This window comes from Oncorhynchus clarkii, chromosome 4 (assembly GCF_045791955.1).
Source record: "Oncorhynchus clarkii lewisi isolate Uvic-CL-2024 chromosome 4, UVic_Ocla_1.0, whole genome shotgun sequence".
Taxonomy (NCBI): Eukaryota; Metazoa; Chordata; class Actinopteri; order Salmoniformes; family Salmonidae; genus Oncorhynchus; species Oncorhynchus clarkii.
This window is the reverse complement of record NC_092150.1, coordinates 71,554,159-71,571,713: the sequence shown is the minus strand read 5'-3', so window position 1 is coordinate 71,571,713 and position 17,555 is coordinate 71,554,159. Positions and strand designations below refer to the sequence as shown.

The following is a 17,555-nucleotide window of genomic DNA, read 5'->3' as shown; positions in this document are numbered from 1 at the left end:
ATTGGAAAGGCTAGATGTCATACAGGGGCAAGGACTCAGAATATGTAGTGGGGAGTTTTGGACCTCCCCAGTGGCTGCACTACAGGTGGAGATGGGGGATATGCAATTGCAGATTAGGAGACAGCAGCTGGCAATGGATTATTGGGTTAACCTACAGGGACATGGGGTGTCTCATCCTGCAAAAGGGATTTTACAGGCATGCTGGGAACATGAGCGAAGACAGAACACGAGCTTTGGGTGGGTAGGTAATACCCAGGTGAAGGGGATGGGACTGTATGGAAGGGAGTTTAGTCCAATGGTAGCTATCCCTGTAAATCCATCATGGCTCCTCCTACCTCCAGTAGTGGATCTAGAAGTGTTGGAGAGACTACAGGAAGATAGGAAGAGTGTTGATCCATCTGATTGGTTTAACCCTTTTGTTTAACCCTTGTAAAAAATGACTAGCCACTATGTTTAACAGCAGAGAAAACCCACTAAATTAAATTTTTTCAACTTGAAATTTGATTACTTTTCCTAGAGTGACCCCAACATTAGAAAAAGTGAAACATCGCCTTTGTTCATATTTCCATGAAAGCTGTACACTAGGGTACAAAGATTGTCTTATGGTCATTTTTGACCCGGCAGTTATAAAATAATTTACACACCACAAATTGAGATTATGTGTGCTACTGATTGAACTCAGCCCCCTGCACTCCTCACAACAAGGGGGAGAGAGGCCTTCACCCCCACCATCACTCTAGTTTCTTACCTCCCAAAGAGGAACAATAATGTGGCCCTCCTGAGCACACTGCACAAAATGTCTGAGATCAGTGATCGTGAGGACAGGAAGCCAGCCATCATCCTGGACTACAACCACAACAAAGGAGATGTGGACAACCTGGACAAGGTGATTGGAACTTACAGCTGCAGGAGGATGACTGCCCGCTGGCCCCTGGTCATCTTCCATAACACCATTGATGTGTCCTCATACAATGCCTTCATGATATGGAACAAGATCAACCCTACCTGGATGCCTGATAAGTGGAACAAGAGGAGGGTGTTCCTGGAGTAGCTGGGAAAGGCACTTGTAACCCCATACATTCAAAGAAGGGATGGCAGCCTCTGCAGCGCTTGTGAAAGCTGTTCAGGTGGATGAATCTTGTCCTTATCCACCTGAGGCTGCAGCTGAGGCAGGCAAGAGGAGGAGATGCCAATTCTGCCCCCAAAGAAGGACTGTAAAACAAATACTATGTGCTGCACATGTGGAAATACATCTGTAAAGTCCATGTACATGCACTTGCATACCGTCCTACATGTGCTAATTAGAGTTGATTGATTTACGTTCTTCAAGTTTTTATTTAGTACCTATTATCTTATTTTATTCTTATTTATTGTTGTTGTTTATACACCTTGTGGGTGGGGGCAATGTGTCACGACTTCTGCCGAAGTCAGCCCCTCTCCTTGTTCGGGAGACGTTCCGCATCGATGTCACCCGGGTTTCTAGCCATCACCGCTCCACTTTTCATATATCCATTTGTCTTGTCTTGTTTCCATACACACCTGGTTGACATTTCTCCAATTAAGCTACTTGTATTTAACCCTCTGTTTCCCATCATGCTTTGTGTGTAATTGTTTTCATGTTAGGTAGTGTTAGTTTACACGCTCTACTTTTATGGTCCGTTTTTTTGAGTGCGTTTGTTTCATGTAGTGCTCTCGTTGTTGGAACTATAATAAAAGTGCACCTGTTCATTGTATCTGCTCTCCTGCACTTGACTTCACCTCCAATACACCATCCTGACACAATGGTTAAAAAAATGGGAGAAGGCTAGTATTTTGTAGTTGAATTCCTTACTGTACAGTATATAAGAATACATCACTATGTTGCCAAAATAATTCAAGACTGTTATTGTTCCCCTTCAATAAAATCCATTCAAACTACTTTCTGCACATTTCTGCTACTTTCTTAGGCTATACAAGTGCTATCTCTTGCTAAAAAATTATGTTTACACCTATGCAGTACCTTTAGCAATAATAATAATAACAATAATTAACCTCTACTTTAGTAAAGAAACAATTATGAAACGTGTGTTGTAATAAAAACAAGTGGTGTCCACTCATTAAATGCAGTCTTTCTGCGTTGTGAAGAGGGAAAACCCAGATATTCACAAAGTTTGTGTTGAATGAGAGGTTGTTTCTTCATGCAAAATAGATTTGGGGTTTAAAGTTCAATTAAGCTGCTTTATGTTAGGGGTTTAGTGAAGGCTGGTCATTTTTGACCATTAGGACAAGGGGAGTATTCAGAATGTTAAGACTACACAAGGGTTAAGAGACGTCTGGATACTGTGTATCAGGATTTTGTGGCCATTTACACAGATAGTTCAAAATATCCAAGGACAGGACGCACTGGGTCAGCATTTGTAGTGCAGGAATGTGGGGTGGGAGTCAGGAAACATATTACAGATCATCTGGCTGTATATGTGGCGGAGCTGATGGCCATACTGTTGGCATTTTTATTTTATTTAACCTTTATTTAACTAGGCAGGTTAGTTAAGAACATATTCTTATTTACAATGACAGCCTACCAAAAGGCAAAATTCCTCCTGCAGGGACGGGGGCCTGGGATTTAAAAAAATAAAAACAAATAAAAAAATATATAGGACAAAACACACATCACCACAAGAGAGACAACACAACACTACATAAAGAGAGACCTAAGACAACAACATAGCATGGCAGCAACACGTGATAACACAGCATGCTAACAACACAACATGACAACAACATGGTAGCAACACAACATGGCAGCAGCACAACATGGTAGCAACACAACATGGCAGCAGCACAACATGGTAGCAACACAACATGGCAGCAGCACAACACGGTAGCAGCACAAAACATGGTACAAACATTATTGGGCACAGACAACAGCACAAAGGGCAAGAAGGTAGAGACAACAATACATCACACAAAGCAGCCACAAGTGTCAGTAAGTGTCCATGATTTAATCTTTGAATGAAGAGATTGAGATAAAACTGTCAATTTTGGGTGTTGGTTGCAGCTTGTTCCAGTCGCTCGTTGCAGTGGGTGGAGGAGGTCAAGCCAGACAGAGTAGTTATTTGCTCTGATTCATGTGCAGTGTTAATGAGTGTCCAGTCTTTTAGCTAACATAGCAGACATGACCTGCTTTATGAGGTGCTACAAACCCATGGCAGGATTAGACAGATGGGTGTACAGATAAGAGTTACTCGGGTCCCAGCCCATGTGGGGGTAGAGGGGAACGAGGCAGTTGATTAACTGGCTAAACAAGCACTTAGAATTGGGGATGTTGATGTTGATGTTGTAGTTTCAATGAGCAAGACAGAGGCAAAAAGCCTGATATGGACAGTGATGGTGCAGAGACAACAGGAGCAGTGGAATAGAGATACTAAGGGCAGGCATTTATTTCAAGTACAGAGGAGAGGGGAGGACGGCAGGAAGGGACAGAAGAGAGGAGGCTATATTTACAAGATTAAGGGTGGGACACCACCAGTTGAATAAGACCTTAAATGTCATAGGAAAGCATCCAACAGGAAAGTGTGATTATTGCCCGGAAACAAAGCCCGTGGAGCATGTATTGCTATGGTGTGGCCAGTATCAGAGGGAAAGAGAGAGGCTGAGATCTAGTATGAGGGAGAAGGAGATACAGGAAATTAGTTTAAAGAATATATAGAGTAAAACTTCATTAGATGTAGTCTCAAATGTGTTGTTATCTTTTTAAGAGCAACGGGCTGACAGTTAGGATTTAGTTTCTCCGTCTCTGGCCCACACTCCAGTACAGTAGGTGGCGGTAATGCACCATGACGTTGGATGCCAACCACCGATAAACCCCACCGAAGAAGACCACACACTCCAGTACAGTAAGTGGCGGCATTCAACTTCAACGTTTGTTTGCGGACCGCCACTATATCATAGAAGAAGAAAAAACGGTGACGTCAAGTTTCAGCGACGGAGGGGGCGTTTCTTCCGCATTCGTTTCTTGTGTTTACACAGTAGTTGTGAACGTGTATTTTGTCAAGATGATTGATCAGAAAGCACAAAATATAAGCTCTATTCCAATCGATGCATTTAGCAATATGCGGATCACATCAATATGGACATTTCTGATGTCTGTAAGTTTGGTTTGTCTTTCTTATTCCTCGGAACGTTCTCTTTGATGCTAGCTTGCCTTAGGAAAGATGAGTTAGCCTAGCTAGCTTAGCTTGAGAGCTAGCTATCTTTGTTGGTTTCTCTACTAGTTAAAATAGAGAAATATCTTACAAGATAAAATAGATTAAGTTAAAAAGATAGGTCTGACCAGTTATCTGGTTGTTGTGAATTTAGAGTGCTAGCTAGCTAGTATTACAGATGTTGCTTATGAGTTAGCTTGCTGCTTATCTAGTAGCTAGTATCAGTGCCAACCCACTGTCCTCTAACACGATGCTGTTGATTGTTTGGAAATGTAGCTAGCTAGCTAAACCACTGTTTAATCTCATGTCTGCAGATACAGTGGTCTGAGCCGTGGCTTATTGGACTTCTGGGGTTCCATGCTGTCTGTCTCCTTGCAACTCTCCTGACACGTAGATTCTACAGAGTGCAAATATGCCAGTTCCTGGTTATGGGTAAGTGGATGTGTGTTTCAACTACTAGCATTGTATAACATATTGTTGGTTATATGTAATGTGATCTGTAAATGTTTAAAAAACACTACACATTTTATACAGAACAATTTATTCATGCCATCCAGTAATTACTGTTTCCCCTCTCTCCAAAGTATGCATGGTGTACAGCGCCGAATATCTGAACGAGGTGGCAGCCATGAACTGGAGGTAAAGATCTAATTGAGCTGCACTACATGGTATACTAGGAGAAAATATGTTGACTGTTTTTTGTTGTAATTTAGTTAGTGTGGTGAGGAACAACTTATTTTATCATTTCACAGGTCATTTTCCAAGTTCCAGTACTTTGACTCAAATGGGATGTTCATATCTTTGGTCTACTCCATTCCCCTTCTGCTCAACACAATCATCATTGTTGTAAGTTTTAAATGTCATTCTCAACCATTAAATACCAAGTGAAACAGAGCTGATCCTAGGCTTGTGTTAACAGATCTGTGAATGTGTGTGTGTCTCTCAGGCGTTGTGGGTGTACAGGACGTTCTCCACCATGATAGAGCTGAAGACCCTGCAACTGAAGAGAAAGGCCCGTAGAGAGCAGAGCAAGAAGACTGACTAATCACTTTCCTCTGGGACCTCCATTGAGATCAGTGGGGTGCTGATGCTGGGAATCACCACAACTGGATCCATGTTAACTTGGCTAACATGGTGCCACATCAGCATCACATGGCAAACATCTGCATCACAACATGGTTGGTTCCAGTGCTTCGACTGCCTCAACTTTTTGATAGGTAGATCTGTACTGTGTTTGTATTAACTACAGTATGAGAAGAGTGGAGGGGGTGATCACTATTGTCTTCCATCTTTTCAATGGGTAAATCTCACACCTGCGTTGCTTATATACTTGCCCAAGTTGACTTCCCTCTGCAAATCAACAGACTGGATGGCTGAAGAAGTATGGCTGTGGTAAAGTTGCCTTTTTTCATTAAGTGAATATCGTTTGATGGAATACAGTGTACATATAAAACATTTATTAAGGGGACCAAATATGTTATCAAACATTTATAACATTTATTTCTTCATATTATGTGATGAGAAGGTAGGCTACTTGTTTTGCACAACAGTGTAATGCTCATGGCAAATATTGTCGTTATTTTGCATGTAGTGATAATGGTTATGGAAAATAAAATGTTGTATTGAGGCATAAATGCCATTTTTTTGAACCCCTTATATAATGTGAATTCATGGAACCATGTGAATCCACTCCTGCACTTGTTCTGTTCTCTACTAGTCCACAATAGGGCGATAGTGACCCAATGACTACATGCTCTGTGCTCCAACACCCTCTGCGGGGTCGTAAAACAACCAGATAAATCTGGTTTTCATGGGAAATGAAAAAATAGGACTTTAACAAGGCGGCACTCCATCTTAACTCCTCCCCCATATTTACTGGATTGGTTCAACGGTGCAGAAGAGAACCTCCCCAGACACTTTTTCTCCTCCCCGGCGGGACCAGAAATGCCGCTACATTAGGTTAGTGCTCCATAAGGAGAGACATCAAGGATCAATAGCAAAGGAGCCTTTAAAGATGATTAACAGTGTAGATGATGCTACATTGAACACATAATTTATTTCACCGGGTCAAAGCAGATAAAATACAAAGGGTATTATCATGTTGATCTTTGGCAGATACTAAGAAAACCTAAGCTACATTTACAAAAAGGCCGACCCTTTAAAAGAGGTCCAATAACTCACACCCCATTTTTCACTCTTTATCTCAGAGAGAGGAGGAACATCTGATTCCAGCTGCGGGTTATTTATTCACATTCTTTATTTTCCCAGATGCGTCCGACGTGTATTGGAATGCGGTTCCTGTGTTGGTATGCGGTTCCTTACATGATCTGCCAGGGTTGATAGCTACGGACGTGATCATGTTCTCGGTTACAATCATGTTCTGAAAGTCATCTGAGGAGTTAAAGAGGAGGAGGGGCTTGGAAGGGCATTCATTGTCTCTGGTCTGTGGGGTTGTTGCATGCCGAGGCCTGATGTTTTCCCCCTTCAGGATAGCTATGCAGTGATTCCCCTGACAAAAGAAGGGCTTTAGAAGTCCTCCTCCTATGGCGAGGATAGACAGGTGCTTGCTCATCCACACAGGTTTACATGCATGCACAAGACCTAATCTTCTGAATATGTTCTGGGATATAAACTAATGTTGGAATATGTAAAATCAAAGAAGTTACCTAAGAGGTTTCAGATACAGGGAGGATTGCATGGAAATATGAAAAGAGACTATGGAAACCATATGTGGTAATTTATCCACTTCTGAATTCTAAGCACAATATAGATTTGAAAAAGCTAACAGGTGCTTTAAGCTCTCGTCCAGTTGTATCCTGTGCTTGTGAGCTCGCCTATTTTCTGACAAAGTGCCTTGTCAGGGTTTGCGGTGTTGTGGCCTGCAGATGCCCAAAACCTCATGTTGTTCGGATCCGTGAATGATTCACCACCCATCTCTCTCACCTTGTAGGCCTTGTCAGGGAATTCCTGTTTGATTCCATTCCCAGATTCCGGCCTGGCCATTGCAGTGCCGAGGAAACTGTTAGAAATGTTCCCAACCTTAGTCCATGTTGTGAATCGGATTTCAGACAAGCATCTGCAAAACATCCTCACAAACCCTTGGCACAGGTCCCTGGCAAACCCAGTTGAAAGAACAAGGAGCGAGCAGATACTGCCAGCTTTTAATAAAAGATCCCCCTCAACCCCTGGAAACTTCACCCTGTTGCAGTGCAGATTATTATTACATAGATGCCTACATGCTTTGACTGTATGGGAGTTGCCACTAAGTGAGTTGGAATCAAAGTAGATCTTACAGATGTTTTTGATTGCACCCCCATCTGTGCTGAATGACAAACCAAATAATCACCAAACATTGTATATATATACCTGGGAGATAAACAAATGCTCTAATTCTGTTTGCTTACGACTTAAATCATCTGATCAACTGAGGTGAACAGTAAGCAATGACATCACAATATGACTATTAGTTGATCTTTCTTGGAATCTCTTTCTGTGCGCTGTGCTCTTTCTCAAGTGCTTCCCTGACTGTGTGAGATATAATGAGGTCATAAGATTAGACTTTGCTATACCAGTATATAATTAACCTGGCCAGGTTGGAGAGGAGAAAGGTGGTCAGTGCTACATGCAGGTAGCCTAGCGGTTAGAGTGTTGGGGCATGAACCAAAAGGTAGCTGGTTCAAATACCTGGGGGGACAAGGTAAAAAGAAATATGCCGATGTTCCCTTGAGCAAGGCACTTAAACCTTTATTTTTTATCTATTTTTATTCAAGCTGCTTTATTGGCATGAAAATCATTGTGTCAATATTGGCAAAGCAACAATGCATACAATATACATTGTAATAAAATTATAAACAATAACAAATAATATAAAATGGTAGTAAATAATAATACAAAATTAAATACAAAAATAACAACATAGTAGAAATGTAATAAATAAAAAAATCTAAACAGAAAAATAATATAAATAAATAATTTGCTCCAGGGCTGATCCTGTAAAACAACACATTTTACTGCACCTATCCGGTGTATGTGACAATAATCATCTTATTATTATTACATAGATGCCAATATGCTTTGTATGGGAGTTGCCACTAAGTGAGCTGGAAACGGAGTGGACAATCACAGTAAACTGAGTTTACTGTAAGTGTCCTTCCCTCATTATTGTGTTGTAACTGATCTTTTTAATTTGAGTGAGTGGAGTTTTTTTGTGTTTTCACATCCACCACCAAGTGACCACACGGCTCTGATGGCATACCATCCTCCCCCTTTATGGTATGTGACACGCTTTTCCCATCATCCTCTCTGACGTGGGCATCCTTCTTCCCAGTCACGTGACCCAAGTGTCCAGGATTCCCGTCACAGCTTCCTGCTCTGATGACAGAGCAGGGTAGCTTGTCCTCACTCACGAAACCGGATATGGCAGCACACAGTCCACACAGAACACACACACACATGCACACACACACAAATAAATAGAGGTTTGCACTTACCATGCACATTTACTGAAAATGCAGAGAGCCATGCACCACACACACTAACACACACTTACATGCAGAGAGCCACACACACCAATAAATTCACATACACACGCAGCCTCTTTTCCTCTCTCTTGCTCACACCCACAATGCACATGGAAACTCAAAACACACCAGAAGCTACTCTACTGAGAAATGGAAGCACCTGTGCTAAAATGCTTCATAGAAAGTAGCACTACACCAAAGCCACTCGCCTGATACTACCAGCATGTATTCGTGAGAGAGAGAGGATACAGGGGATCCTGTATTAGCGTTGTCTGATGTACAGGGCCTTCAGAAAGTATTCATACCCCTTGCCCAATTCCACATTTTGTTGTGTTACAGCCTGAATTCAAAATGGATTAAATCTATTTTTTCTCTCACCCATCTGCACACAACACCCCAAAATGACGAAGTGAAAACCTGTTTTTATCAATTGTAGCTAATTTATAGAGAATTTAATACAGAAATATCTAATTTACATTAGTATTCAAACCCCTGAGTCAATACTAGAGGCACCTTTGGCAGTGATTACAGCTGTGAGTCTTTCTGGGTAAGCCTCTGAGAGCTTTCCACACCTGGATTGTGCAACATTTCCCCATATTTTTCTTCAAAATTCTTCAAGCTCTGTGTCACGTAGAGTAGGCCAGAAGGCTATACTGGAAAACCTGACCTCTATCAAACTAAAAAGATGGCGGAGCCGCAAAAGTTATTCTGTGCTTCAGGGTGTTTATTTACAGAGTGATTCTGAAACAAAAACAACAGTACTGCCATCAAACATATACCTTATGGGACAGCTAAAAACAATGCTACCCCATCCACAGCTCAATCCAAAATGCCTCTCCATGAACAGAAAGAGAGGCTCCTTTTACAGGGCTAGCCCCTCCTCTCAAAACAATTAACACTAATTAATTAAGCAATTACCTAGTCAAACCTACGTTTTCCATTAACTAAACATACTAAAGTATATACATTGCAACATGTTTATGAAACAATATCACAACATAACATTTACAAAATTACATCACTACTGACAGTGTCATTCAATATGCCCATTTACATGAATGAACCATTCGGGACAGGCACTACAAAATCAGCCCAATTCCCTTAGCTCAGGTACTTATCCAGCATACCCGGAAGCTACAGAGATAGAGAGAGAGGAACAGAACAAAACAAAACAAAACAACGCGCTCATCCACAACATCGATAAGTATAATAAATATTGTTTATATTAAATATGAACACTGACATAAGTGTGAAATGTATGTACTAAGACAGAAGTTACCCACATTTCTAACTTATCTGATAATGGAGCAGGGAGGAGTGATGAAGGTGTGTGTGCGTTAAAGTACCAAATGTTGCCCGTGGCCAGTGACGGACTTCTACGTCACACTCTGTCAAATTGGTTGTTGATCATGGCTGGAGAACCATTTCCAGGTCTTGCCATAGATGTTCAAGTAGATTTAAGTTAAATCTGTAACTCGGCCATTCAGGAACATTCACTGTTTTCTTGGTAACCAACTCCAGCATAGATTTTTCCTTGTGTTTTAGGTTATTGTTGTGCTGAAAGGTGAATTAATCTCCCAGTATCTGGTGGAATGCAGACTAAATCAGGTTTCCCTGGTTTTGCCTGTGCTTCTCCCCATTCCTTTTATTTTTATCCTGAAAAACTCCCCAGTCCTTAACGATTATAAGCATATGTAGCCACAACTATGCTTGAATATACAGTATGGAGATGGTAGTCAGTAATGTATTGGATTTGTCCAAGCATGACACCTTGTATTCAGTACAAAAAGTCAAATCCTTTGCCATTTTTTTTGCAGTATTATTTTAACATCTTGTTGCAAATAGGATGCATGTTTTGGAATATTTTTATTCTGTACAGGCTTCCTTCTTTTCACTCTGTCAATTAAGTTAGTATTGTGGAGTAACTACAATGTTGTTGATCTATCCTCAGTTTTTTCCTATCACAGCCATTAAACTCTGTAACTGTTTTAAAGTCCTCATGGTGAAATCCCTGAGCGGTTTCCTTCCTCTCCGGCAACTAAGTTAGTAAGGATGCCTGTATATTTGTAGTGACTTGGTGTATTGACATACCATCCAAAGTGTAATTTATAACTTCACCATTTTCAAAGGGATATTCAATGTCTGCTTTTTTTTTTAACCCATCTACCAATAGGTGTCCTTCTATGCGAGGCATTGGAAAACCTCCCTGGTCTTTGTGGATGAATCTGTTTTTGAAATTCACTGCTCGACTGAGGGACCTTACAGTTAATTGTCTGTGTAGCGTACAGAGATGAGGTAGTCATTAAAAAATCACGTTAAACACTATTATTGCACACAGAGCTTATCCATGCTACTTATTATGTGACTTGTTATGTATATGAAAAAGTCAAAGGTTGTGAATACCTTCTGAAGGTGGCAAATGTTTTAGTCTGTTGACAAGAACACTGAGCGTGAGCAGGAAATGCATGGCCCTGCTTGGATTTATGTCTCTAACAGGAACAGCCCAACTGGACAGGAAATAGAGAACTTACCTCACACATACCTTTCATAATCAAATCTAGAGTTAATTTATCCCAATGTATGCTCTCTCTTAGTGTTGTGGTGAGTGGTTATGTAGACAGAGTTACAGAATTGTCTAGACCAGTGGTGACAAACAGATTTTGCCCGAGGGGCCGCATTCAGTCTTCAACGAGGTCCAGAGGACCGTACTGAAAGTTGGTTATATTTCTTTGCCGTCAAAATTTGAAAAAGTTGGTCCTCCATCCATCACTTTTGGAATTTTCGATACTCCCTGACTGTCTAGCTTAAATTTCTATGATTATTTGGCGGCCTGGACACAGTCGAGAAACTGTATAAATGTAGGTCCATTATCATTCCTGCACAGTTTTCATTTGGTTTGAGAGTATATTGAAAATGTTTAAGTATACTGACCCCCCACCTCTTGACTAGACATAGCAGGATTTCTGCATCCCGGGAGCTCACACATGTTTGCTCTTGACCAGGAGTAACCTACCTGATTCAACTAAACCACTTATCATCAAGCTCTTTATTAGTTGAATCATTCATGTGATAAATCTATTCAGTGAGTAAGCGGGGTGATTCTCAGGGTAACTAAGGGAGGATCACACACAGGGGATCACAGAGGGGTCAGTCAGGCACACTAACTCCAGACTATCTGGTCCTACGCACACTTTGATGTAGCTCATAAACACCCCCAACTTAGAGAAATCTATTAATCCTTCATAATACCTAGATCTCAACAGCTCCTCTTCACTTTCCACCCCTGAAGCAGAGTAGAGAGTAAACACGCATATACACAAGCACAAAGATGACTTAATTCTCAGTGGATGAAGCAATGGAAACTACACTCACGAACACTCACATTTCAACGTTTTATTTGGGTCCACACCAAAGGAAATTGTCAAAAAGGCCCAAACTTTTGGAGGTCAAGGGATGTATTTGAAATCCTCACCCCCTTTTCTCTAAAAATGTTCACACGCACACACACACACACACACACACACACACACACACACACACACACACACACACACACACACACACACACACACACACACACACACACACACACACACACACACACACACACACACACACACACAGAAACAAACAGTCAAAACATATATGAGTTAAACTCAGCCTGGCCTCAGCGTTTTCTGTTTACTAACTTTGTGGAAATCCATCGTATCTGCTTTCCTCTTGGCTTGCGTTGCACTCTATAAAGAGGCTGTTTAAGTTTGCCTGTGTGATTTCGGGGAACAAACTCAAAACACTCTCCAAGACCTTATTCACACTCATTCCCATCTGTACTGGAGTGCCTGGACCCCTACCCATTTGATTACAGTTTAAACATCCCTTTTACCTGTATGTTTTGTGTATGTTTTAATCAGAAGGTCCTAAATTCCTTTTTTTACGACCTGGACAGATGCAGATCTCTGAGACCTACCACCTGCCTTGATGATGCCCTCTGTAACTGGCCTAGAGTTAGCCTCCATTATGAGGATTCACCCCCACCCAGGGGTGGTAGGTAGCCTAGCGGTTAAGCGAGTTGGGCCAACAACTGAATGGTTGCTGGTTTGAATCCCAGACCCGGCAAGGTGAAAAAAATCTGCCATTCTGCCCTTGAGCAAGGTAATTAACCCCAAACAACTACTTCCTGGGTGCTGATGATGTTGATTAACCTTTGTGTGGTGTTCAGGTCTGTGGGACCCATTTTCAATGTTTGCTAAAGAAAAATTATACAATTAATTATTTTTTCAACCTGAGACTCATTGGCCTTGGCTCATTTTCTGTGAAGTGAAATAACACATTTTCATTGAGTGCGCACCCCCCTACACATTTATCTTACATGTGGTGTTCGGGTCCACTGGACCCGGGGGTAGTAAAAGTGTGTGTGTCGGTATAAACATGTCAAAATGAAACAAAAGGGTTTGCTGTGTGCCTTCACTCTGTCTTCCTCCCTGGGCCTGCTGTTTCAACTTAGCACCATTAACCATTCTGTCTCCCTGCCTGTCTCATGCTTTTCTTGCACTCTTTACCCTTCGTAGTGTGTGAAACTAAACAATGTCTTGCGGGAACCTGCACAATGTTATTACAATACATTATTTCGATACATTATTCTGTATTTTCCCACACTCTACCCCAGCCAGGTGCAAATTGGGGGAGGGACACAACAAATAAATATCTTTGCATGTGTGACTCCTTACTATCAAGGCACAAGGTGAGACCCAAATGCAGACACAGGAGGCAGATGGTTGGAGTCTTACAATGTTTATTAATCCAAAGGGGAAGGCAAGAAAATGGTCGTAGACAGGTAAAAGGTCAAAACCAGATCAGACAATAATGAGGACAGGTGAAACAGATCACGGTGTGACCCCTTACCACAATCAATCAGTATGGTAAAAATGATCTCTGCTCAGAGGGCCTTAGAAATAACTTTTGCAGAGAGACAAGCTAGTGTGGAACGAGCGTCTTCCACTTTGGAAGATAAAGACTTTTCTGAATATGAGTATCATATCTCGTTGTCTGACAGTGAGTTGGAAGAAGAGGATGAGACTGACCCTCAGCCAGCCCCAGGACCAGCCCGTCAGCAGCCAGCCCCAGGACCAGCCAGTCAGCAACCAGCTCATCAGCCACCTGCAGGAGGAGAAATATAGATGCCAACATTTTTTGAAATTGCATGGTTTTCTTGCCCAAGTAATGAGCCACCCCGCATGGCTGCCAATGTGCAACCATGGCCGACGCGGATGGCGGATATTTATGTGCAGGACATAAAGTCTTCTTCTGAGCTGTTCATCCCAGACATCATCCAGAAAATCATTCTGGACTGCACTCATTTGGAGGGAAGGTGTGTTTTTGGAGATGGAAGGAGATGGACCAAACTAATTTACGTGCATACTTTGGGATTCTTATTTTTGCGGATGTTTTCACATCCAATTGGGAATCCACAGAACCCTTGTGGGATGAAGAAGCAGGCAGAGAACTTTACTGTGCAACAATATCTCTGGAAAACTTCCACATTATTTACAGGATTATCTGCTTTGATAACTGAGACACCAGACCAGCCCGGCGGCAGAGAGACAAGCTCGCTGCAATCAGGTCAGTGTGGGACAAGTGTGGGACAAGTGGGAGGACTGCCTTCCCCTTGTTCTACAACCCTGGGCCCAACGTTACTGTTGATGAGCAGCTTACGCCATTCAGGGGCCGCTGCGCCTTCAGGCAGTACATACCCACAAAATATGGAATCAAGATCTGGTCTGCTTGTGATGCTGCTTCATCATATGCATGTAAGTGTATAAGGGGAGGCCAGATGGCCCCTGAGAAGAACCAAGGGGATGCGGGTTGTCCTGGACATGACACAGGGACTCCGTGGCCACAACATCACATGCAGTACCTTTTTTACTTCGCTCAAGCTGGGACAGAAGCTCCTCAAGAGGAAGCTGACGATGGTAGGAACAATACGAAAAACAAGCCAGAGCTCATCCTACCTTGGCCTGCTGTAACTATATATGTGAGTGAGTGAGTGAGTGAGTGAGTGAGTGAGTGAGTGAGTGAGTGAGATGTTAGTAAAATTCCATCATTCTAGATTGCAGCCGGTAGCCCCAAGAATAAGTGCTGCAATGTGTGTGGACCTAAGAAGGACAGGAATACACAGTACACATTCACCCTACCTTAAAATTAAATAACAAAATTGATTAAATTATATATTTTTTATATTGATGTACACACCTACTCCACATTTCCAAAGTCCAAGAAAAATTATAGAAACGTATATAATTATTAATTATAAAACAAAAATGTCTTGATTGAGTGTGTCTTCACACCCCAGAGTTAATTCTCTGCGGAAGCACCTTTGGCAGCCATTACCGTTGTAAAAACTTTACAATGAGATTCTATCAACTTTGCACAACTCTCAGGGCAACAAATACCCATTGTTTTTGTCAAAATTTCTCAAACTCAACTAAATTTAGTTGGGTTTCACTATGTGTTGTATTGGAAAAGAACCAAGCCTGAGGTTTTTTATTTAGGCCTCAAAGTTCATTTCTTTGTGTTGTCTTGCATTATTACTTAACAACAATTGTTGCCAATGAATGGATCATGAATGCAATGTTGTTGATCCTCTGTATTGTCAAGTATTATGGTTGCAGCATCATATTACGGGTGTCCTTGTCACCAGCAGGGACTGGGGAGTTTGTCGGGCTCAAAATAAATATGAAAAGAGCAAAGCTCAGATAAAAAGTTTGAAGAAACCCTGCCTTATTACTGATACCTAACCCTGGGATAGAGTTTTCTTTTTCAACGGGACAATTACACAAATATTAATGCCAAAGACACACCAGAATGGCTTTCCAACAGGTGTTGAGTGGCCTTCTAGGCAGAGTTGCAAAGAAAAAGCCAATAAAAATAAAAGATTAAGATGGGCAAAAGAACACAGACACTGGACAGAGGAACTCGGAGTCGCCTCTTTACTGTTGACGTTGAGACTGGTGTTTTGAAGGTACTATTTAATGAAGCTGCCAGTTGAGGAATTGTGAGGCATCTGTTTCTCAAACTACACAATCTAACGTACTTGTCTTCTTGCTCAGTTGTGCACCTGGGCCTCCCACTCTTCTTTCTATTCTGGTTAGAGCGCTGTTCTGTGAAGGGAGTGTTGTACCAACACAGTGTTATACCAGATCTTCAGTTTCTTGGTAATTTCTCTCATGGAATAACTTTCATTTCTCAGAACAAGGATAGACTGACGAGTTTCAGAAGAAAGTTCTTTGTTTCTTGCCATTTTGAGCCTGTAATCAAACCAACAAATGTTGATGCTCCAGATACTCAACTAGTCTAAAGAAAGACAGTTTTATTGCTTTTTTAATCAGAACAGCAGTTTTCAGCTGTGCTAACATAATAGCAAAATGGTTTTCTAATGATCAATTAGCCTTTTAAAATAATAAACTTGGATTAGCTAACACAACGTGCCATTGGAACACAGGAGTGATGGTTGCTGATAAGGGGCCTCTGTACGCCTATGTAATATTCCATAAAAAATCTGCCGTTTCCAGCTACAATAGTAATTTTACAACATTAACAATGTCTACTCTGTATTTCTAACCAATCTTATGTCATTTTAAAGGACAAAAAAATGCTTATCTTTCAAAACAAGGACATTTCTAAGTGACCCCAAACTTTTGAACGGCAGTGTAGATTTTTATTGCACAAGCAATGGACCGCTATGAGGAAGAAAGTTCTTTACTTCCCTTCAAACCTTCTCAGCTCAAAACAGCCACTTTGCCATCTACTTTGCCATTTAAACTTAATAGCACAGAAAACCAACATTATGTTTTCTTGATTAAACCTAGTCTTTATTTTCCAGTAATGAAAGTATACCTCACTGTAATAAAAATATCTGCCAATCACTAAACACATCAATAAGACCAGTGATTGTTTGACTACAGGCATAGATCGATCTAATAAAAAGTGCAACAAACCTAATATCTACCTCCTGACAACAACAGATGGGGTCTGCTTCCCATAATCAGTTATTTGAAATGAGTGTAGGACTGATGTGATAGGTCTACATTACTCTGCGTGGCGTACCACAACTTCCTGGAATTGGAATTCCATTGGGAATGTGTGTATAGGTCTCTTAGCACTTACAGGCGGAGCTAGGGTTAGGGTTAGTGTTATGGTTGAGCAGGGGTGTGGACATTAAGCTAGGGTTAGGGTTATGGCTAGGGTTAGGGTTGAGCAGAGGTGTGGACATAACGCTAGAGTTAGGGTTATGGTTAGGGTTAGGGTTGAGCAGGGATGTGGACATTAAGTTAGGGTTAGGGTTAGGGTTATGGTAAGGGTAAGGGTTGAGCAGAGGTGTGGACATTAAGCTAGGGTTAGGTTTATGGCTAGGGTAAGGGTAAGGGTTGAGCAGAGGTGTGGACATTAAGCTAGAGTTAGGGTTATGGCTAGGGTTAGGGTTGAGCAGGGATGTGGACATTAAGTTAGGGTTAGTGTTATGGCTAGGGTAAGGGTTGAGCAGGGGTGTGGACATTAAGCTAGGGTTAGGGTTAGGGTTGAGCAGGGATGTGGACATTAAGTTAGGGTTAGGGTTAGGGTTGAGCAGGGATGTGGACATTAAGTTAGGGTTAGTGTTATGGCTAGGGTAAGGGTTGAGCAGGGGTGTGGACATTAAGCTAGGGTTAGGGTTAGGGTTGAGCAGGGATGTGGACATTAAGCTAGTGTTAGGGTTATGGCTAGGGTTAGTGTTGAGCAGGGGTGTGGACATTAAGCTAGGGTTAGTGTTATGGCTAGGGTTATGGCTAGGGTTATGGTTAGGGTAAGGGTTGAGCAG

At 41.6% G+C, this 17,555-nt stretch overlaps 2 protein-coding genes across 4 annotated transcripts in view; both read left to right on the top strand.

The window, feature by feature from the left end:
* The window catches only part of LOC139407254 (transmembrane protein 18), a 30,146-nt gene extending 22,215 nt beyond the window's left edge, over positions 1 to 7,931 (top strand). The window contains exons 1-5 of one of the 3 annotated variants that reach the window (XM_071150870.1): positions 3,966 to 4,127; positions 4,499 to 4,616; positions 4,769 to 4,823; positions 4,937 to 5,030; positions 5,131 to 7,566. In XM_071150870.1, coding sequence (XP_071006971.1) covers positions 4,035 to 4,127; positions 4,499 to 4,616; positions 4,769 to 4,823; positions 4,937 to 5,030; positions 5,131 to 5,229 — 459 coding nt within the window. In that variant the 5' untranslated portion in view covers positions 3,966 to 4,034 and the 3' untranslated portion in view covers positions 5,230 to 7,566. Of the gene's footprint in view, positions 1 to 3,965; positions 4,128 to 4,498; positions 4,617 to 4,768; positions 4,824 to 4,936; positions 5,031 to 5,130 lie in introns of those variants that run through there. The other 2 variants (XM_071150872.1, XR_011634080.1) reach the window with 2 other exon arrangements.
* The window catches only part of LOC139407252 (kinesin family member 25), a 274,790-nt gene that overhangs the window by 7,521 nt on the left and 249,714 nt on the right, over positions 1 to 17,555 (top strand). The gene's annotated exons all lie outside the window — the stretch shown is intronic.